The sequence below is a fragment of the Cydia strobilella genome, chromosome 17, assembly GCF_947568885.1.
Source record: "Cydia strobilella chromosome 17, ilCydStro3.1, whole genome shotgun sequence".
NCBI lineage: Eukaryota > Metazoa > Arthropoda > Insecta > Lepidoptera > Tortricidae > Cydia > Cydia strobilella.
The window spans coordinates 8,280,806-8,304,842 of NC_086057.1; the positions used below are offsets into that span (position 1 = coordinate 8,280,806).

Consider the following 24,037-nt stretch of genomic DNA (forward strand, 5'->3'; position numbering starts at 1 on the left):
GACTCCACTACTCTCACGCGACTTGATGGCTACAAACGTCATCGATAATCGCATGCGATTTGCAATACATTGCGGCATTTGCGGCATTTGATTGATCGATTGAGTTGCTCCTACTTAACTTATCCAGCAATAATCTAAAATCGCAGACTGTTTGTTGTAGACGCATTAAGAGAAATGAGAATAATGTGTTCTCATATTCCTCCCAAGCCTTTAACAAGGCAAAAACAAACACAGCTTCATAAGGCGTTTTACCCCGAACGATCCGATTGTTTTATCCCCTTCAAAAGCTTCAAGGGTTATATATGTTAGGATAGTATGGAAAACCCTATCATTTCTGACCTCTGGCAACACTAACGCACTCCAGTTTGGACGTAGCCTATCATAATTGATGGGAACTATAAACACTTTCATTCCACAAACAAACTAGCCATATACGTCGCCGTGCCGTCTTGAATGCAATCAATACTAACCTGTAATTGCCTGTTATGCCAGCATTCAGACTTCTATTGTTTCTAGACTAGGTCGACTATACGTAAACAGAAGCCGCACAGGCTAACCTAGTACCTATATAAACAAGGTTAAATAATTTCTGAGAATTTGAACATGCAATCGGTTTTCGTAGGTTCTTATAGTTTCGCCATCTCCTACTGTCCGTCCGTCGTTTACTCGTCGTCGGGTTTTATATAAGCGCTCATAGTTACAATTTATTAGTCTAAGAGACAGACTAATAATTGGACCTACTGGAAAACTGGAAAGTAGACACGTTTTTAATACAGAAATGTTAGTTTTGTATGATTCAACAGACTACAAAAAAAAAGAAATAATAGGTCAGGGGTCAGAGGGACAAATCAGATACTATACCTTAAGATATAGATATAGTTTCTTCCCCATAGTATGGGGCCCATACTTTATTAGAACTAGAGAAGGTCGTTTTAAATACTTAAAATGGCGGACTACAGCATTGCCCAGCAGGGTTTGCATAGAATAAGCTATTCTTTACAACCTACACACTATATCACTATTTTCGATTTCTGGTTGCGTATTATGGCCTTTCAACCATCTTTGAATTCAGTTTGTATCAAAAAGCAACACTCTTCCTAAGTACAAATCAATATCTCTATAGTTTTTGCTTAATTGATTTTGGATGGCTCTACCTGTATAACTGGTACGAAGAGCAGTACAGGACATTAGAACAGTGATTCGAGTTAATGACTTAGTTCTGCGACCGTCCTAAGTAGATAATACGCCGACGTAAGCCGTGATACTTAGTTTTGTATTGCAACTGCTACGCGAGTCGCACGCTTATTAAAACTAGGAGCAGCTGTCGAAACTAAAAAGTCAGATCATGTTTTTTACATGCCTGCAATATAGGAATGCATCAGTGAATCTGTATGTAGTGTAGTGTGAAATAAATTTCAATTTAAGATCTGATTTTTAGTGTTTGAATACCGTTCAAGTGTTCGAGAAACCTCGCGATTCGTAACAACTGCACTTATGTGAAGATCACACCACAAATCTTCTCAACTACCTACTTAACGAAGCATATAAGAATTTAAAGACAACTCGCGTTCACCACTCATATAGGCGCGCGTTTTAGGGGTGAACTTGGACTGTTTTAGTAGGTATAGAATTTAATTCAACTCAGTAAGGTGTATTAGGATTCAATTCAACTCAGTAATGCTGCTCACGACATAGGTAGTATTTTACAAGTTAAACCGAATTTATGTGTGGTGGCCTCGCGCCCTTCTTAAACTCTTCATGCATATAGACAACTCTGACACCGCTTATGTCAGAGTTGTCTATGCAACACAGATATTTATTTTTATCCGAAATGTGTTGCATCTTCTATATCGCAAACGAAAGTGACGTTTGACAGGCCAATTCGAACGTACACTGATATCGGAATGACATCTAACTGATGTCATTCAGTTATCGTGCATTTCGCTTGTACTTGTCCGGATCCGGACATGATGTATTGGCGCGGGCGAGACGCGAGACGCACGATAACAAAATAACATGATTCAAATACCATTCCAATGTCCATTCAAATACCATTGGCCTGATTTTCAAGAAGAAAACAGTCGAAAACGGAACTTCAATATCGCAGTTTTTGGTCTCGCATTCGGAATCCAAGACTCGGCTCACATTAGCCCTTAGCGATAGTAATTACTCCCTACTCTCCCTAGCACGTGCGTAACTTAATGTTATTTTCAGTGACGCGCACTTTGATCCAATTCAGCGCACGCAGCCCTATAATCCGCGGCACCTGCCAAATGAAACCTTACTGCTTTGTAACTAGGCCCATGTTCAGGGCACATTGAATTATTGACATTCTACTAATATTGTAAATGTGAAAGTTTGAGAGGGTGTTTTAGTCTTTCACTAAACAAGTGAACAGATTTAGAAGTAGGGTTTTGAAAGGATCAATGGAAGTTATCAATGTTGATTTATCGTAATTAATAGTTTTAGAATTATCGATATGATACGTAGGAACTAGGAAGGTATTTTTGAAGGGAATTTCCTGTTATAGATAAATATTTAAATTAAAATACTATGAAAATGAATAAATAATTCTCAATATAGGTACATACTTGACTGATAACTTTACGGTAATTATCGGGTTAATCAAGAGGGAGTACAATTATCTTGAATATCATGATAATATCGAATCCTCTTTCGAAGCAGTCTAACAAAGAGTATCGCTTGGGTTGGGATAGATGTTCTTTTAACACTTCTCAAACATGCTAGGAACTCGTGGGTTGCATTGGTTACAAGACTTAAAAGATAACAATGTCCTTCCAAAACACGGCCTCCTAACATACTCTGAAAAATCAAAAGAGTAACTTTCTTAAGCAACTATTTTGATTTCAGACAATTATCTGCAACATTCCAGTAATAGTCCCCTTACTCCTAAGGGAGTTAAGAGGGGGTGAGTAGTATGGTAGTACGATTAACGAGTACTACGCGGAAAAAAGATAATTGAGTAATAAAATAGCAGACACATTGACATAGTTTTATATTAATAATGCTAATTCGTGGTTTATAGCCTTCCGAGGCAGACGAAAGATTTAATTGGGTTAATATTCGCTCAGATTGCTCTGTTACCCATCTGGCATCGTAAAAAGCAGCAGATTTACTTTTCTATTATTTTCTGGCAAAATTAGACAACTAAAAATGTTGAGGCGTCTATAGTAAACATTGGTTCACGTTGGCTTGCCTATTGTAAGAAAATTTGACACTTTCTTCTCTTGAAGGGATATTCATATAAATTAAAAAATACCCCCAACGCAAAGAAAAGGATAAACCAGTAAAAGCGCAAATAAAAAACCGCCTCCTAATCTGTTTACCCGTTTAAGAGCTACGGTTCCACAGGCAGACACACACACAAACACACACACACACACACAAGCATGATTTGGTAACGCACGGGACTAAAATGCAGATGTGGTGATTTTGATCGATATGATGATGATTTGTAAATATTAAAACCGAGATTGAACATGATGATTTTTAAAGTTCAGTTAATTCTGTGATTAAATTTGAAAATTTAACTTTATTCTTATTTACCTAACAATCAATCTTTGAATTCGATCTTGGCCCAATTTCACGTTAGACCGACTCGAAATTTGGCACGTTGTGCACAGTTCCGGTTAGGACCGATGACAAAGCAATATTGTGGCATTTGTGGCACACACAGTTAGCAAAGACGGCCGCTTTTCCATACAAACGAGTCCCCATTTTCCATCCTAGGATACTGACGTTATGGAAAATATTTTTACACAATTTATTATACATATATTAATCATAGTTAGAAGGATGTTATTAGGAGCAAAAAACTAATGTTATACAAATTTTAAAAAGCTCGCAACACTTAGGTTTACGTATATGAATGAAAATACATCCTGACCCTTTAAACCCTTTACAGCGTTCGTTCTGTTCGTAGTCAACGGGAGACAGAAGAAAAATATATTTGTCTCTTGAGTAACTATGGCGGTAACCGAAGACTTACACATGAGATATGAGATCAATGTTGAGAAGACTTTCTACAAGCTCTTTCGTCACTTTTATTTCTTGCGTTAGTACCTATATATACTCCACTTAGAGAAGAACGGTAGAGCAGGATTGAAGCTCTTCCTTTTCGACTTTGCCCGAGCGACGTAGGAACGGTGTAGGCATGTATACAAATACGAGAGTTCGTGCCCTATGACGGTTTTCCCTGTAGGTAATAAATTCTATATGCCAGTCTTCCTCATATTGTCCTAACACTACTTAAAACTCGGATCCACAAGGGTAGGTAGAAAATCAGTGGCCCTAGTGAAAAGGGGTACAACTTCGCGTGTTACGTGGAACTTACGCCCTTTTACAACTGCGCTGCCCGAGACTTGTATCCTTATTAACTAGGGCCTCGGAAATGACGTAGAAAATCGCGTGACTTTTAGCTCGACATGTCTGGCAACATCACATAACATGTTCTATGGCTTCGCAATGCGTGGCCGAAACCTAGTACCCACTACCTTAACCTAGTACAAACAGAAACACTCCAGTGGACCTTATTACAAAAGGCATAAGGTCATTAAGATCCACCGATGTACAGTTAACAGTGTGGGCGATGGTACTATATCTAATGGAGTGAGGAAGTAATATAGCCAGATCGGGTTGAACTTGTCAATCTCAGTACGGAAAAATTTAACGGAATGGGAATCAAAATCGTGGGACATTTTTTTTCTCCTATTTAGGATAAAAAAAAGAGCTCGTGATTTTGATTAGAAATATCATAAAAATATAAAAATTAATAAAAGTTGTATACTTTTTTATTATTATATTTGAGAAAAAAGTGTTTTAAGATTTTTATTTCCATTCTGTTACCATTTTAGACTGTATTACGGTAACGGAATGGAAATATCGAAAAACATATGTAACTTTGGGACATTCCTTTTCTCCTATTAGAATCGAAAGAGCTCGTGATTCTGGGTAGAAATTATATACAAATTCTCAAATTGGAAAAAAAGTGTGTTTTTCTCCCCACTTAGATTTTAAAAAATCCCAAATGGCCTCCTGTCAGGCTGCAGCCTGCAAGCAGGCTCGTGAGTAGGTTTTATTCGATAAACAGAACAATAGCGCGAATCATCTGGACGCATTTTATAGTTGAACGCTGTGATGGGCATTATTCGAATATACATTTATCAACTAATAAATATGATATGTTCATATTTGTACAATTGATTTATTCGATATTTCGTTTAAAATAATAACAAGACACCCGTTGCTGATTATATCAACCCAAGATGTTTTGTCTCTCCTACCGCGGTTGGCACATCAAACTCGCTGTTTATTTCGACTTTCAGATTCCAGCAGTTTTGCGTGTACCTATATTATATTCACAAAAGTAAGCTATAAGACAGTGTGGCTTTTAGACATTTCCCAGTGAATTTGGCGCTAGTAAATATTAACTTTGAGACAAGTTTCACAGAAACTATTGTGGACAAGTCAATATCATTGCATCATTAGGGCTAGCGAAGGCAACGTAAATTAATTCCCGATTAACAAAGCTCCATCAAGGTATCCGCTACAGAGGGCCTATCTCGAAAATCGTAATTTCGTTATATCCTTCTCTATCGCTCTTGAATATTTAAACGATAGAGGGAAGTAGACACATGAACGAACGACAATAAGGTAGGTCGCGGTAGGCCCTCAGAATAACGTGATCTAAGGTCGGAACATTAACGATTTTTCACGGTTATGGGGAAATTAGGCGCCGCGGACTGATAAAGGTCAAGTACGATTGTCTTGCCGTTTCTTTGATAAACTACACTACTAATGCTTTTTGTTGAATCAGCAATCCTCGTCTATCTTCGACTTACAGGTATTGCTAGACTACTAAAACATTACAATTGCTGGAAAAAAACTTATAATGTAGGTATTCTCACATTTATTCCTATCTATTTAAGAACCAATGCTGTGATGTCACAAATATTTTAGTAAAGAGCTGAAAATCATGAATCCAAAATACCTACTGGGACGATTTTCCAATAAACACGTCTCTCAAACTGTCGCAAGTCGCAGTCGTTTGGAACAAAAAACCTAAACCAAAATAATAAAATAAATAAATAAATATGCAAGGGGCGTCGCAGAATAACCATAGTTATTTTGGAACGAAAAAGTCTTAACCAAGCTTAACGCAAAAAAAAAAACAACAAAAAAACGCAAAAAAAATCGGAAACCTCAAAAACACCTAGCTAAAAGTTAATTTCTATTAAAACTTCTTAACAAAGCAAAATATCGACACCTGTTTGTGCCTACTTGCTCGCCGAACGAAACCTAGTTCTGCTAATGTCGACAAATTATAAAAATCCAGTTAGTAATTTCCGATCGACGGAAACGTGATAGGTAATTAAAAGTTGGTGACATTGGGAGCGGAATATTTTGCCTGTTGAAAACAAGCGACGAATAATAATAAGGACTGAACAATTTCTGATTTCTGACAAACTTGCGTTTCTCTGGAAGGAAGGTCTATTTTGTATGGCGCTTTAACCTCTGCTTAAGCTATAAAGCCAGGAACAAGGTGAAAAAGTTTTGATAGATGGAGTTTTCAAAGCTACCTAGTAAATATATCTGAGACTCGTTGAGATGAGACCTTTCTTCGAAGCAATATTTGTCGTAAAGTGCGTCAGCACACAGTTCGAAGGAACGTCACCTCGTTGACGAATTAGCAATAGCAGTGTTTATTATTTTCTCATCTCTACTGAAAACCAAACATGAAGCTTAAGTTAGGAACCAATCTGTTCAATGACCGAAACAAATTTTCATTCACGATAGTTCATAACGCGTGGTGAATTAATATGCACTCGATGAGTGTACTTCCTGGGTGATAAGCTACACATGTAAAGTAGATGTATTTTGTAGCATGCAGGTGAAAATGCATTACGTTGCGAATGCGTTACATACTTAAATACCGGCCAAAAGTATGTCGAGCTATGCCGTGTATACAACCTCTCAAGTTATGCATAATAAAGATACGAATCAAGGATGAACCTTGAGTACCCTGACTTCCGTAAGTAGGTGAGGATTTTTAAGGTATAAAGCACATAAATCGGTACGTTTTCGTTGTGATTAATAATATACCCGACAATTAGGTAAAACTTGAAAGACACGAACAAACTCAAAGGGCCTTATTGTCTACGTAATGCTAAAAACGAGTGGGAATCCCAATGCCGAGAACGGTATGAACGAAAGCAATCCATCAGATGTGTTGTGAATGCACGAAAACCTATGCACTCCCATGATATGATTATCATGGGGGGCCAGTACCTGGGACATAAAGATGTTCTCAGACGCCACCTCCTCGCTTGCGGTATACCGACTGACTGCTAGGAGGACATTGCATTACAAATATCGGAATCGGGTTCTAGTGTTCATAAGAATGTAGATCAATTTGAGCAGCAGCGTCTGGAAGACCTAGATGCTAAGCGTCATATCCGCAAGACACGACCTACCTAAGCCCTCCTACACGTACACCCGCAACTCGACAACTCCATTGCGCAATGTGACCGCATCTTCAAGCAAAGTTTGGTTTTGCGAGCCACATTAGGGCATTTCATAATCCGGATAAGAATTGTTGATGGGGTCGCCATTGCCGGATGCGGCAAGCAAAATGATGTTGTATCATCAATTAAATACGAAGAGGCGCAAAAATAAATCAACTTTTACTGCACATTTCGCATTAATGCGAAATCTACTTGGCTTTAAAGTGGCCAGCTGGTGAGCTTAACCCTCTTCGATGCAGACAAGCTATTCATAAATCATTTATGGTGTGCCTAGTATAATTTGGCCTCGAAGATTATGTCTAGTCGAAGAAGGTCAGACTTGTATTGGTCGTAACACTCGTAACGAAGTGGATGGCAAGCGATGTGAACATAAACCCTTGCCCGAGCGAATCAGCTGAAGCTGAAACCATAGAGGAGCATCCGCTCTTAGGAAATCACGACGGGACAAGATTATGTCTCCGGCGAAGCTTAGATTTTGACTTTTCAAGCTCGAAAAATCTTTAACCCCTCGTGCGGCGTCTACCTCCAAAAAAAACTTTTCTGATCTGACCAGATCTTAGACCTCAGATAAAAAGAACTATCCGGGCAAGAGCTGCGCGATTTAGATTGAATCGGAAAATATTATGCCATAAATGTACGAATACCAAGTGTATAATATGCCATAAATGTACGAATACTACGAATACCAAGTGTCGGTGGCAACCGTTCGCAATCGTAACGGTAGTCTGTTAACATTTACATGTATGGAAATTATTTAAGAGTATTTTATGGGATGACAGCTGCTGGCGCCATTTTTAACGATAGTTATAGGTATATCGTAGAATTTGCGTGCTGCAACCAACTCTAGGTCAAGTGTAATCTTTAAGAGAACATTTTAATTAGTTCCTAGCTGCACGGAGCCAGCCACGTGCACCCCTGACAGTGACATAACGGCCTTGGGCCTTGAGCCAGGCTGCAGGGGATCGATTGATATGATTGGACTGTGCGAAAAAGATACTAATGCAATTCTGATTAGACTGAGAAAAGATTCAAAATACCCCTCGTCAAAGCTTCTGGGCGACTAAGAATTATTATTTCATCTTCAGAACAGAAGAGCATATAAGATCATTCACGAAGACGCGAAAGACTTAAATAACTTAAATAAGTGTTTACATACATACATACATAACTTTCAGGTAACTTTTAATCGAGGTAAAAATAAGTAAGTAAGTTTCTAAAATGTAGCGAATTCACAAATTACGTTTACGACGAAAGGGGACGGCCGCTTCTCCATACAAAATTAGGCCCCTTTTTCCTCCCTGTGTATTAACGTAATAGAAAATATTTTTATGCAATTTGATGTATATTAATCATAGCTATGCTCCGGCGACAACATAGTAATCGATTAAACTATGCAAAGTCAAGGAAATTTTGAAAATTTCATTTTATCTCCGTCTCTTATATTTCTATAGGTATGTATTAAGGTGAATGGGGAGTAGGTACCCATCGGGATTAGTTCCCACTGAGCTTGCAGCGTGTTTAGTTAAATATCGTTGAATGTTTAGTGGAATCTAAAAGTAGACATCAAAATGTTACGTCACTTTTATGCGGCAAACAGCATTAGGTCGGTGTAAAGTTACCATCTACTCCACGCGGCACGGGTTAGGCGGTTATCACACTGATGCGCCAATATGATAACAGCCTAATTGGGGGTCTACACAAGAGCAAAGTAACTAATACTTTTAATTACATAGCTAAAGTATATTGGTTTAACGATAGATGACTTCCTAAGCTTTCATTTTTATACAGAAAACAAAGCACTATTATTTTAATTAAGAGGCTATAGACGTAAAAATGTTAGAACTTTGAAAACCCAGCAATAGCCCGACCGCTCGGTAATAAAAATAATATATTCTGCACACGTCTGTCAGTACCTTTAGGTAAGTAGATACAGGTACTTCCCAACACACAAAGGGAGCGATAATATTTAAGTTCCTGGGCTGACTCCCAACAATTTGGCAGGCATAATTAAACGAAATAAACACCAAATTACTCAGTTGTATTAAGCATTGTTTGTTTATTTTAGAATTATGCCTTGTAACTAGCTAACAAGTTTTATTTCAAGTCAATTCAAGTCGTGTGTTCATGTAAAATTGAGACAGGGTCATTGCTTTACCGAACAAGCGCCTCAGGCGGGTGATCCAATATGCTCGCAGGTAAGAACTAAGAAAGCACATCAAATATTTTACGTAGGTATTTTATAACAATCAGTCAGATTTATATAATACATATTATATTCTCATTTCTTTTATTAATTTTCTTTTCTTTTTCTTTTACGTATTTGTATGATTTGATGTACATATATATTTTTAAATCGAATTTCTATAATGAAAAGTACCTATTGTATGTAATGACATGAATTCTACAGTCATTTAAATTGTAATTTTTCTTATTTACTCGGAAGGCATGTTAATTTTATAATTAACATCTTATGATGTAATGTTTTGAAAAGATGTGTCCCGCCGAGTTGGTTGCCGGTCCCAATTGAGGGGGGATTTAAATCTTCTCGAGGCAGAGGTTTAGGGTTAGAGCCGGCGTAGCTTTATTTGACATTCATAAGCGCATTGTTATATGCCTACTTGAATAATAAACTATCTTTTCTCCATTATGCTCGGAAACCATCCATCTGTATTCCCTGATCAATAGGTATGACCTCGGTCTCTTTAAAACAAGAGTGAATAGGCTGTTACTGAACCGGTGAGCTCCATCTTAGGCCCTGTCTTCACTTTCCATCAGGTGTGACTAGGGCCAATCGCCGATCAGTTTATAATAAAAAAAATAAAAATAAAACACGACATCGAGCGCACATTTTATTACATTAAGATGTCACCTTTAAAAAGTGTTGATTTATTAAAGTATTTGTAGAGATGAGGGACTTTATTGCTGTTATTTCGTATGGAGACGTTTCGGGAGGAGACTGTATTTTTTTTTTACAATGCATGTAATGTAATCCCCGTAGATTTCCTGAGTGGATCACCCTATTCATCAAGGTCACACGTTACCAAGGAGGCGAAAATCAGACAATGGCTTTGCGTTGTTTTATCAGAGTTCCTTTGGCCACATAGTCTTCATCATAGGACCAGTTTGATGGTATAACACTCACAGCATTCAATTATCGCCGAAGTGGGTCAACTTTAACTTGCAAGATTCGACAGACAAACACAGAGACAAGTTAAATTAAAATTGTGTAACAATAAGATGCGTTCTTATTTGTATCGTAAAATCATTTAGACCTTTTCTTCCGTTAATATTCAAGTAAACCGCTGACCGCAGGTAGGCATTTAAATTAGAATCGTCTGACGAAGATGAGTCATCGGCAGTCCGACCGGCATTTACATCGATAACCTACCTATAACGACGGCGGTAAGCTGTTGATATTCAATACGAGTGATCGAAGGCGCTCATAATACTAGGAAGGTATCTGGACTTCGGGGTAAAATAGCTCGCGCACAAATTATAACTAATTTACGTATCAGCAAAAATTGTAAGATCCTATTTTTACCAACGTTATAAAATAGGTTTACATACAAGCTCTTTTTATGATTAGTTTTCTTTTGTACAGTCGACATCAGATATATCGGAGCGGCCGAGCTGCCCAAAATATCTGAACACGCACTCTAACGCCTTGACAATAGAGGCGTGTTCAAATATTTGTGAGCACCTTGGACGCTCCGATATATCTGATGGCGACTGTACAAAGGATTTATTTATAATATTATTTATAAACGAAAATGATGCTCGTATGAGATTTCAGGCAGATAAGAGTAACGAGACGATAATAATATTATCTGCCTTCACTGACTATTGGTGTCTACCACTGTAGTGTGTATGCGAGTCTACACATAAACAAAATAAACCTAATCTCTTTTCAAAATTATTTACAAATAAGATATTCAGTTATTTGTCGCCGAAGCCAATGTGCATGGCATCAGATTGTCACTAAAATATCGTTAATTTGTTGTATCATTAATGCACAGTTACCACCTGCCCGCAAATAGTTTGCGGTAGAGTGGCCAATGCACTTATGTTGATGACTCATTATAACCGAAACCTAGATCTCATTTCGTCTTTTTGCAAGGAAACTATGGTATTGTGCGAATAAGGAAACCAACTCGCAGGGGTATTTAGCCACTGAAAACTTGGTCATCGTGTCACCCCTATTTGATGCAGTGGACCTGAAAGTGATTTACTAGAGGATTTTGCGACATGACTTGTAGCAGTACGCCAGAGCTCTACCAATATAATCCAAGTGCGCCCACCGCCACAAAAGCTTAGATCCTGGACTGTTTTCAATAATTTATGACAGCGAACAAGATACATATGGTATGTATTAGGTGAACGAAGTAGAACCTTAGGCAACTGTCGCATTATTAACCTTGGGTTACCATCAGATACCACACAAAAGATGGAGGTTGCCCGAGGAGGTCCAGTAAACTGCACCTCTTTGCCTCTCACTCGTCGTGTCGTCATCCATCAGGCGTATCGAAGCCTTAACCTCTATATAAGCCTCAGGGTTAAGAGCTCACTCACCCAGCCGGAGCTCCCCGTTTCCTCAGCCGATCTTCTTGCCAACGCGGAAGTTGGGCCTCACTATCAACACCAACGACAATCGCGTGAGCTCCAATGAGCCACATCTTTTGCCTCGTCACCTAAGCCTGGATAAGAGCACACTCACCCAGTCGACCCTATCTGAAGTTCCCGCAGCTGATCTTCTTGCCGACGCGGAAGTTGGGACCGACATCAACACGCCAGATAACAATCGCCTGATGAGCTCCAGTGAGCTACATCATTTGCTTCGCTGCCGCCTAAAGCGTATCAAAACCTCAAGAGGACACTCACCCAGTCGGAGCTCCCCGAAGTTCCCGCAGCCGATCTTCTTGCCGACGCGGAAGTTGGGCCCGACCATCAACACGCCCGACGACGAGGTGACGGAGTGCCGCGATGGATGCATCGCGCTGCTGCCCACGCCGCGCCCGCCCACCGCGCCGGTAGCGCTGTAACGTTATAGATTCTTTAACACGATGAGTTAAGGTGCTGGGTTCGATGGCAGCTCTGGTGCAAGAAGGGCTTGATTCTTTGTTCCAAGATACCTAAGAGCTAGAAAAGGACGGCATAATTCGTGACGTTAGCTGTTAAACATTGTTTTTGTTATACAGTAGGACTTGTACAAAGTTGTTACTATTGTCTTTTTCTTTCCACAAATCCAGCCATGGTGACTTTATAAGATATGATCATCATAACTACTATGTATCAACAATAATTTATGCACCAAAGTAATAGTATTTAATAGCTAATAGTACCTACATTTGAAAACAATAAAAATAGCAGGCATAATATGGCCTTGTTTATTCTATCGCGCATGATAAATCACTACCTTATAAAACAAAGTTCCCCGCCGCTTCTGTCTGTCTGTATGTTCGCGATAAACTCAAAACTACTGAACGGATTTTCATGCCGTTTTCAAGTATCAATAGAGTGACTCTTGAGGAAGATTTAGGTGTATAATTTGTTAAGGTTTTGTGTAACCAATGCGAAGCCGGGGCGGGTCGCGTCGCTAGTATGAAATAATACATCATAGGTACGTCATGTTGTCACACCGCGCAATGAGACAAATGCTACATTATGTCTTGCGCGTTAAATGCGTCCATAATACACCCGCTGGTATGAATTTTATTTACACACATAATGCATGTAAGATTATACATAGGTACATTTAAACTTTTAACATATAATATTGATCAAAAATACGAAACTCAAAATTAGTGTTAAATCAAAACGAAATAGAACAAAGCTCAAATATTATTTATAAACCATATTTATGCGAAATCAAAACATGCAAAATATTAATAAAGAATAAACTTCAACTTTGCTTTTAGCAGACCTTGTCTCGTTGCAATAAGGATTATTTTACAAATGTATAGTTAACAGTATCAATGGCAATTAATTTTAACAATTAAATCATAGTACACAGCAAAAACACATAATTTTATGCATAATTAGATAAAATCTATTTGATCCTGTATATTATTTCGATAGTAAAACTAATCTATTATCCGATTATTAATTCAAATTTGTGCAGTATTTTAGTTTCAAATATTTGGAAATGGTGGAAAATTCGGAAAAAGCCAAAATTTGATGATTTTTAGTATGTAATTTAAGCTGTTTTTTCGAGGTTTGTAATGACAAACCTCGAAAAAACAGCTTAAATTACATACTAAAAATCATTATTTTACATTTTAATACTCTATTTCACAAATAGTTTATCTTTCTAGCTATTTCACAAATAGTTTTATCTTTCTGATGATAGTAAGATTTTTCATATATATTTTACCGATAATTGTATATTTACATAATTATGGATTACCCTATGTCATTTTTAACACAGATTTATCAGTGGCAATCGATGTTTTAATTTTATTTACTATTTTTCCCAGAATCAGTAAACAATTACGTAACATATATATTAATTTCGGGGAAAAAGAAAAAATCATGCATTTAAGGTTAATGAATAATGAAGAATTTGTTAAATAACATGCTAGGAATTCATTGATATAAAAAGTGCCGGATTAACCAATACCTAAGCAAATTAAGCACTCGGGCATGGGCACAATGTCTAAGGGGGCACGATAGATGAGTCTGAGAAAAGAGGGGACACCATGGTACAGAAATACTTAGTGCATAAATATTTCCTAATCCGACAATGGATGTAAAGGCTTATGTTTCACCTCAGCCTTTTTTGCCATGAAATGAGGTCCAAGGGTTGGAACACGCTTACCCAAAAGAAGATTGTTCACTATTTATTGTTGAAGAGTCACAACTAGTCTCGCAGTTCCTAATAGACATAGAATACAGTATAAGAATTGGAGCTAAAACTTAACTCTAAACTAAAAACAAGGCAAACAATTACATAATAAATAAACTTGTATTGTTTTGTATTGTAAACTTACAAGTGAAACATATTGTGGTATTTTCTATAATAAGGGACCTTATTGTCGATGGCGCTTACGCCATTATTAACGATGCTCCGATATAAATACAATGCCGCGCGACGCTGTGCGGCGTAAGCGCCATCGACAATAAGGTCCCTTTTCATAGAAAATGCCCCAATTAATCTAAAAGAAGGATAATTTTACTGACACCATGGGCAACAGAGAAGTATGAATAAAAAAGACATGCAATATCAACATGCACCAACAGTACTGTGATAGGTACAACCAAATTGTGGTACAGAAAGAGAAGTCAAACTACAAGAATTATTAAATTATTTTAAACTGGGTCACTCACGTATTATTTTATAATGTGACAATAAGTCAATATGATAACTTGTGAAGTAGATACAATTCTTGGGTTTGATGCTCTCCTTCAAACCACCATATATAAAACACTCCACTTTAGATATAACTTAGTGACACTACTAACCCTAAGTAACATTGATTAGGTAAAGACTTACCTGGAACATCAGTTCCGATTAGAATATTATATGGGATAGTGAACATTTCTTTGTATGGGAACCACAGACAATGCATCAAATTTGGGCACTCACTTGTTACTTGTAAAAGAACCTGGCTATGTTGACTTTCCATGTTGTGGAAAATAATTATATTCAATTCTAAATAGCTGCTTGCAGTACCTAATGCCTTTTAACTTTACTCTCTCAAATGTTATTAAAATAGTAAAAGATACCACAGTACACACACACAGTAGTAGTGGTAGGTAAGTGCCTAATATACCTAATAACCATGTTTAGTTTTATTATCATTTTATGCGGGACCCCATAAACCCACAAGTGCTGATGTATATATATTTTAAAACACACTTTGTCAAGGATAGCCTGCAATTAAAATATTACACTATCATTTTGAACTACATATCTATCTCTCTATTTGGCTTGGTATTTAAAATGTTATTATGCTGCGAAATGGCTGCAATCGTGGCCCAAAATGGTCTCGCCGGAAGATCAGCGCTGACTTTCGGGTCAGCATTATGCTGAGATGAGACCATTTTCGTGGTAAACTTTAACTCCTACCTATTTTATAAATGCTTATAGTTTTAGTTATACTTCTGTATGTAATTTTAGTTTTAAGTTTATCACGAATAAAACAAATGATTCTTGATTCTTTGATTCTATTAGTCACATATTAAGGAAAGAGACTAAGGAATGATTTTCAATCCGGCCGATTTCCGCCATAATCCGTCCAGACCAGGTCCGGGTTGGTATGACGACATTAAAGATAATAAATGACATATTTTTCAAGTTTTTTTGTGTAATATGATGAGCAATAAAGGGTATTTTTTCAAATGTTGTTCAAGTCATTCATTCATTTTATTATATTTACATGTGCTCAAATTTGCGTTTACAATTATACATGTGATTATTCTTTTATTGAATTCGCTGACATCCATTCTAGAAACAAAAGAAGATAAGATAAGATATACTTTTAACCAAAATTATATGAACTGTGCTCCCATATTATCTTTCTACCAGCTTTAATTTTTTTATACGAGAAAGCTGTTATAAACTGTATGATTTAAAAATTACACAACGCGAGCTGTGTGTAGGCTTTTTTGCTTTTCCCGGATCTGGTTTTTAACCGGATCCGGTATCTCCTGAAAAGTGCCGGATCCGGCCGCATTACCGGATCCGCCGGACCGGATTGCAATCCCTAAGATCTATGTAATTAACATCATTAACAACACAGTTTGTAACCTATTTGAATGTGTAAATTCACCAATAATCTGATTTGAGTAAGTTTAAATATCTGATATCTCAGACATTACACCTATTCAACATTTATCTACTACACAAATTTGTGATAACAAAACAACCTAAAAATACTCTGATAACACACTCACCTGTTTAAAGCAATCCAAAACATAACCATATCGCCTAATTTATGCAAATAACACTAATGAGGTTTAAGTAACTGAGTTTAAACCACAGCAGCCTATGTCATACACAAGCAACAAGAATAATACTTTTTTATTATTTATTGCAACCATATTGTGAACATATTACTCACTGTAAATCTACAAACTATGGTCAGTGTTGCCACAGCCAGGCTCAATATTATTGTTAAATAAATAAAAAATAAGTATTTTATTAGGGGGCAATATTTTTTTCAAAATATAATGCATGCTGTGCCATGACTGTTATCCACTAGTAGTGAATCATACTAAGCAACCGTTATTGGCATTGACAAAAAGTGAAAGTAATGCACTACACAAACTACCAAAAGCATGGAGCTAAACTATCTAGCCTTGCAGGGTAATACAAGATGCACATTATTTTAGTTTAGTTATTATAAAGCGTTTTTTTTAGTCTGTTATTGGTATTGCCAGTAAACAGAATCGGTCAACACATTGTAGGATGATAAATTAAACTGGTCTGCGGTTTAATAATTTAAGTTCATTAGGTTTGCATTTGAATCTATGGTTTTTTAATGTTCTTACAACCAAAGCAATTCACATAAGAGTTAGAAAGATATATATTTAATATGATAAAGAATTGTTTGAGTCATGCTAAAAAAGAAAATCAATAAGTGTAACAACTATAAACTTACTATTTTCTATGCATTCTTGTATTTTAAACACATCCACAAAAATGTTTTTAAATACATTTTTGATAGTAAAGCATTTATCACTGCATGGTAACTTGTCAATTTGGCATACAATAACAGACTAGATTTTACACTTTTTTTTATTAGAAATTTAAGTGTATAGGTTAAAAATTTCAAACAATGTTTAAAAAAGTATGTACTCTAAACAGCGTAAATTCTGACCCGCTAGCATGAGTTGCGTTCTCGCGCGCGACTGCATACATCTAGCGCGACTTCAAGTATGGAGTCGCGCGCGAGAACGCAACTTATGCTAGACCGCCAGAAGTACTTAGACAGATTTGTCTATAAATAGTGTATGAATGAGTAAAAACATAAATAAAAGTATTGGAAATGAACTGTAACACATGATAACTGGTGTTTTTATTAACTTAGCCTTATCAAGTTGGTATGATATAAGATGTTTACCATCTTTAGAAACAATAATAAAGCATAGACTATATTTATTTACTTTTAATCATTATATTTAAAGCATACTTTATGACTATAGATTTATGGGAAGTGGTCAAATTTACTTTTTAAATCTAATTTTATTGAGATTAAGGATTTAGTTTTAGTCACTTAAACACAATAATATTTTGAAAGTTTTCTGCAGAGCATCAGCTGAACAATGATATTAACTAATGAGCACCTTAAAAGAGTTTCATGTGTGATTTACATTGAGAATAAGTTTAAGGCTATTGTCCTAATGAGTCATCATTATCTAATGTATGTGAAAGTTCCCAAACAATACACTCATACTGTAACTAACAGAACAATGTTTTTGAACATTGAAGCCAGTTTTGGTAACCCAATTAAGGAGATACAACACACCTGTCTAGACCAGTAATTTTATTAATCATAACCTCAACAACTTGTTTGTGCTACTAGTTTTTCCTTTGTCATTTCTATAGTTGTGCCGTTCCCGGTAACATTACCCATTTAGTATGGGGAATGTTACCGAGCGAGAAATTTCCCCATACAAAATGGGGAATGTTACCGGGAACGGCACAACTCTAGTCATTTCAAATGAGTTCTTGGTTAGTTACAAATAGAAATTTCCAAGTGACATAAAGTTGTAGTATTGACTTGTTAACTCATACACAATATGTATATACAGTCAAGGGCATAAATATATATACATTCCCAAACCATTCTAGGGCACTGGAGGCCTTGGTCACTTTCTTAGTATATGACATTTATTTCTGTTTACATTCCCAAAGTTTCAAAAAGATGTGTACGCTCTTACACCTTAGACAATAAAGTCGTGTTCACATATTTTTGAGCCATTTAGAATCATTTATTCATCAATTGTGCATTACAGGTAATAAATACAGGTGTCATAAACAATTTGTTCTCTGTAATATGTCTTTTGACGTACAATGATTTTGGTTACCAATATGCAATATTATTAGAAATGTCACTATATTTAAAATAAAAATAATCAATAAGTTGTAATTAATAATTTAAAATAAATAATGATTAATGGGTAATTATATAAGTCAATCATTCATTTGTCAAAGTGTCCATCAGAAATTCATCAATATTGTAATAACATTTATCTGGATCGATATTTTTGCCTTTGACTGTACTTTTAGGTGATTCAGAGCAAAGTAAATAAGTAAGTGTAATTAATACACTTCAATAAATAAATATGATAAAGATAGCAGGCGATGGAGTAATGCAATTGCCTGATAAGTATGTAAGAGAAGAAATCAACTTATGACCAGAATCATCATCTTAGTAACTATGAATATTTTTTATGTACAGTCAAGTGTAAAAATATGGGTAGTCATCATACTTAAAAATATGTCCCATGGCTCTTATGTTAGCGAATTAAGACCTATGGGACATATTTTTGAGTAAGTTGTATGCACTCATATTTTACACTTGACTGTACAAAACAAGTACTCTCTCTCTAACTACTCTCTCTTACTTAACAATTCTCTTCCTACCATGAGTCTGACAGTGTCAACAGGTCAACACTGACATATATGCTAATGTCTAATTTACTCTCTATACATCTCGCTCGCACTAATATGCCAGTACGAGTGAGATGCATAGAAAGTAAGTTACGTTCATGGTAGCATTTATGTCAGTGACCAAACTGGTGGTAGCTGTATTAGTTTCTAATATCTTTTTGCCATAGATTAGTATTTATATCACATGTCATCTTGTACATTGTGTTGAGATGACAGCTGACATAAGACCAAACCATGGTACAAAAATAATGGAACAACATGCCAAATTGCAACTGATGTTTCACTACATGCAGCATTAAAGAGGAGCAAGTTAGTCTGTTAGTCCATAAATAGTGTACAATATGAGAAGCCAGACCACACAACCAATTTTTATTTTTATTTATTTTATTTCAGTGTCAGTTTATGTCAATTTATGAAGGAATGTCAGTTTATGAAGGAATGTATGCATGCCAGGCCTATCCTCAGCTTAGAACTACTATCCTATCCTGAGCCCAGGTTCGCTCAACTACCTAATGTTGAAGCATGTATTTAGTGTTATTTATTATAAGCAGGTAAAATGAAAAGAAGGGTCCTTACGTGGAAGTTCTTTTTTCGTCACTCTGACGTTCCTTCTCCTTGTTGCCTTCGCGTTTGTTCATAATACTAGATGTGTGCCAGCCTGGCCCCACACTGCTCACTCCCGGTGCACGGCTTCATAAGCCGAGCAGCCCATGTCACCACACCCGTAGGGGCGCGCAGTCTCCCCCCATGCCACACTCAAACACCAACAACACTTCTTTTATCAAAACTTTTCAATATTATTTCCGTTTTTTGCAGTTCTACACTTCGACTAATAACACTTTTATACAATTTATCTCAAAATCATTGTTGTTACACTGCAATCACCAATTTCTTTTGATGTTTCGGCGACCGTTTATAGCAACGCGTGGAACCTAAAGAAAATGAATAACGAGTTAGCACTTTGAAGAGTTATTAGTTAAAGCTAATCTTTATACCATTAGGGAACTAGAGAATAGACGACGAGGCGTGCCAATGTTATGCTCAATCAAGAGTAACAACAAGCTATGTGGGTGGTTGTCCGCACTTTTACTAACACCTCGACCTGCTTCTCTAGAATATCCGCTATTTACGGGCTATACACCACGCCACAAAACTGTTTGTCGATAATGAAGATAAAATAAATGAATGGAAAATGTAACAATTGACAGTTCCTATTATGTGGGAAATCAACCTTAGTAATAAATCGTCGGTCGGCTTGAAAGCAGTTTCGAATATACTGCAAGGTTTCTCGGTTATGGAAGTCACGGCACTCGCACAATAAGAACTACAAAAGACTGAATCACAGGACTCGTGTTTTTAGTTTGCTTTTCGAAAGATTAGTCACAACGTCGCCGAAACATCAAGTGGACATTTGTCCTGATAAAAAAGTTTAGGTTTTGTAATGGCCACCAATGTTACACTAAATATTTTAATAATATAAATTACACAGGTCGTGTTACTAAAAGTTTTATCTAAAGAGTGGAATGATTTTTTACGTTTTATTAGATGAATTACCTAACTATGATAAAATTTCTTATTTTAGAAAATATGAAAACTCAAAGAATTATCACTGTAAAATCGCCATTCGGCGCATGCGCAAACTTAAACAGGATAATGTTGCCGTCTTAAAAATATTTTGTTAATAACCAATTTTCTCTTTCCTATTTATACATAAGTAATTAGTAATTGTTTAATTTCGTGTTGGTTTTGGTAACTTTCATCAGAACCATTCAATCTAAAATGATACAAACTTGTGTTGAAAAAAAAACGAGATCTAGTTGGTGATTTTTGTGTACTGGTTACACTAAATGTTCTAACGATGCATTCTATGTATATTATGCGTTCATAAAATAAAGAAAAAGTCTATATTATTTATGATTATTATAGTTGGTCATATAAATGTTTTATATTTATTTTATTTTTCACTATGAGATTTAATAATATAATAATATGTTTAAGATTTTACATATTTCTATATTTATAATTTTAACCAGAAGTAGGAATGTTCAAAAGTTAACATACCCTTAATAAAAACCGGCCAAGTGCGAGTCGGACTCGCGCACCGAGGGTTCCGTACTTTTTTAGGGTTCCGTACCCAAAGGATAAAAACGGGACCCTATTACTAAGACTCCGCTGTCCGTCTGTCCGTCCGTCTGTCCGTCTGTCTGTCACCAGGTTGTATCTCATGAACCGTGATAGCTAGACAGTTGGAATTTTCACAAATGGATGTATTTCTGTTGCCGCTATAACAACAAATACTAAAAACAGAATAATATAAATATTTAAATGGGGCTCCCATACAACAAACGTGATTTTTTTGCTGTTTTTTTCCGTAATGGTACGGAACCCTTCGTGCGCGAGTCCGACTCGCACTTGGCCGGTATTTTAGTATTTGTTGTTATAGCGGCAACAGAAATACATCATCTGTGAAAATTTGAAAAAAAAAACTGTCTAGCTATCACGGTTCATGAGATACAGCCTGGTGACAAACAAACAGACGGACAGCGGAGTCTTAGTAATAGAGTCCCGTTTTTACCCTTTGGGTACGGAACCCTAACAAATGACCACTTCGCGTGTTATTAATAATTCTGCTATTTAATTCCGTCAGGCACCTTTCAGTTATAGAAATTGTTTAAATGTACCTATGTACGCACATGGATCATAAATAGTACTTATCATTTAAGCATGGAAGATCTCTATTATAGGTATTTACTTTCAATTCACAAATACGGGTGTATGCCGTTGCGAACCGTCATCTTGCACAAATATGGAGCCGCCAAACTGGGGAAGTACGTTCAATTTACGTCACAGCCAGAAGGTACGGTAATGTAAGGCTCCTAGACTTCCCGAGGAGGCACGGCGTTGGCTATGCTATGAGGCACCTGCGTACCTTACCTGCCTACTTAGTGAATCCTTGCATACATAATTATAAAAAGTCGAAATGCAGCTGTAGTTACAAGCGTCCATAGGCGGCGGAGTCTGCTTACCATCAGACGGGCCGATATATATGAAACAAAACAAGACAATGTGCGGTAGTGGGTGTTACTTGCTTTATTTAAGATAAGTATCGTCAACGCACTAACAAAAGTAACAAAATATAGGTCAGAAGGGGGACACCGTTGAGCGCATACCTATAGTTTTCGCATGAGAACATTTGAATGGCGGGCACAAGGGTTGCATACAGCTATTGTGCATAAGTTAACACATGTCGTGCAAATAACCTCGGTATTCATCTCGGTTCACCTTGAAAATGTTATTTTTATGTGGGGGTTTTGCAATTGTTTCATCAATATACCTACCTATATAGACTGAATCTGGTTGTGTGAGACATAAATTCCAATTATTACTTTATAAATACTTAACAGGTTGGTCGGTGCGTGGTAAAACAATAAATCTCTAGTCAAAACGCAAGGAAAACCTTAGGTTTAAAAAGTTAAAATGGTCTAATTGTTTCGCTAGGTATATTATACCTACTAGTACCTTGCAGATCGCATAATTGATTATCTTAAATTATAATATTTTTAATTAATGATGCATTATAATAAAGATTTAATTAGGTACATAATAGGTAATATTTTATGCCTATTTTTAAGACGCCCAAGAGTTGGGGCCCAAAAATGGCATTTTTTGTTAGGTGGGTGGGCAACCTCAACTTTGGGAACCACTGTATTGGAATATAGAACTCGGCGTAGAAAATGTAACGCAGCGTCTTACGTAAGCGAACAACTCGCGAACGCGAAGCGAAGACGTTCGCGTTCGCAACGAGATCGCCCACGTATAGGACACTTCTATAGGTGTCAAAGGATTGATTCACCCCGCGCCGCATCGCTTCGCTTCGCGTTCGCGTTTTGTTCGCCTACGTAGTACACTGCGTAAGCCCTGATCCTGATGCCTGAGCTCAGGCAGGGGAGGCTGTACAGCTGTGACCGTCTTTCGAATGACATAGGTACATGACCATTAGACTGATAATGAATCACGCGTGACGTGACAAACCAGTTTAAAAGTTAGGTTTTTAGGACTTTGAACCGGAGATACGATATCCCGTTTGGCTTGGGTTTGTTTAGCAACAGAATACAGATCCATTTCAGGCAATGCCCATGCTCATGATAACACAGGGACGCGTTTGCAGTGGATTAGATTCCAAATAAAGTTACTAAGAAATTTCTCGGAGCTTGAGTATCTTCTATCTTTATAAATAAGAATAATTCAACTCAATTTTACAAAACTAGGCTTAGGCTTAACAAACTTGGAGTTTATCGTGTCTAGTCCATTTTCGAGTTTTTGGGGCGACCGTTACCTACTTAAAAAACCGGGCAAGTGCGAGTCGGACTCGTCCACCGAGGGTTCCGTAGTTGCGTAAATTTAACTTTTTTTTTACAAACTTAGTTTTCAGATTTTTCCCTGTAATTGTAGTGACGATATTACTTTCCAAATTTCATAGTTCTAGGTCCTACAAATTTTGATTCCCTTGAGACTGTCGAAATATATACCTACGTTTTTAGCGGCATAATTGGCCGTAACTTTTTTTTACGTTAACTTAGAAGTGTGTTTTTTTCACAGTTTCAATTCGATTCCTCAAGACCACGCATTCCCGCCCGAGATAAAGGGTTTTGCCAGACAGACGGACGGGCGGGCAACCTTTTACTAGCCAAGGGCCACATACTATTAGAGTTTTGAATGATTCACGGTTAGTTTCACTAGACTTATATTGACCGGGATATAGACCGTGATTACCTTTTGTATTATTTGTGAGCTCCCGATATTTCGACGCAGTTACATGCATCATGTTCACGGGTGACTGAAGATAGCGGGTGGGTGTCAAAGTTGTGTAGACAGCGCT

The 24,037-nt window shown here is 36.9% G+C and overlaps 1 protein-coding gene across 11 annotated transcripts in view; it reads right to left on the reverse strand.

Moving 5' to 3' along the window:
* The window catches only part of LOC134748983 (casein kinase I), a 47,089-nt gene extending 26,457 nt beyond the window's left edge, over positions 1–20,632 (reverse strand). For 2 of the 11 annotated variants that reach the window (XM_063683858.1, XM_063683857.1), the window contains exons 1-4: positions 20,390–20,631; positions 19,735–20,090; positions 14,359–14,415; positions 12,423–12,577 (exon numbers count right to left, since the gene is read on the reverse strand). In XM_063683858.1, the coding sequence (XP_063539928.1) occupies positions 12,423–12,577; positions 14,359–14,415; positions 19,735–19,796 (274 nt within the window). In that variant the 5' untranslated portion in view covers positions 19,797–20,090; positions 20,390–20,631. Of the gene's footprint in view, positions 1–12,113; positions 12,171–12,422; positions 12,578–14,358; positions 14,416–19,734; positions 20,091–20,389 lie in introns of those variants that run through there. The other 9 variants (XM_063683862.1, XM_063683867.1, XM_063683860.1 and 6 more) reach the window with 8 other exon arrangements.
* Positions 20,633–24,037: the final 3,405 nt, after the last annotated feature.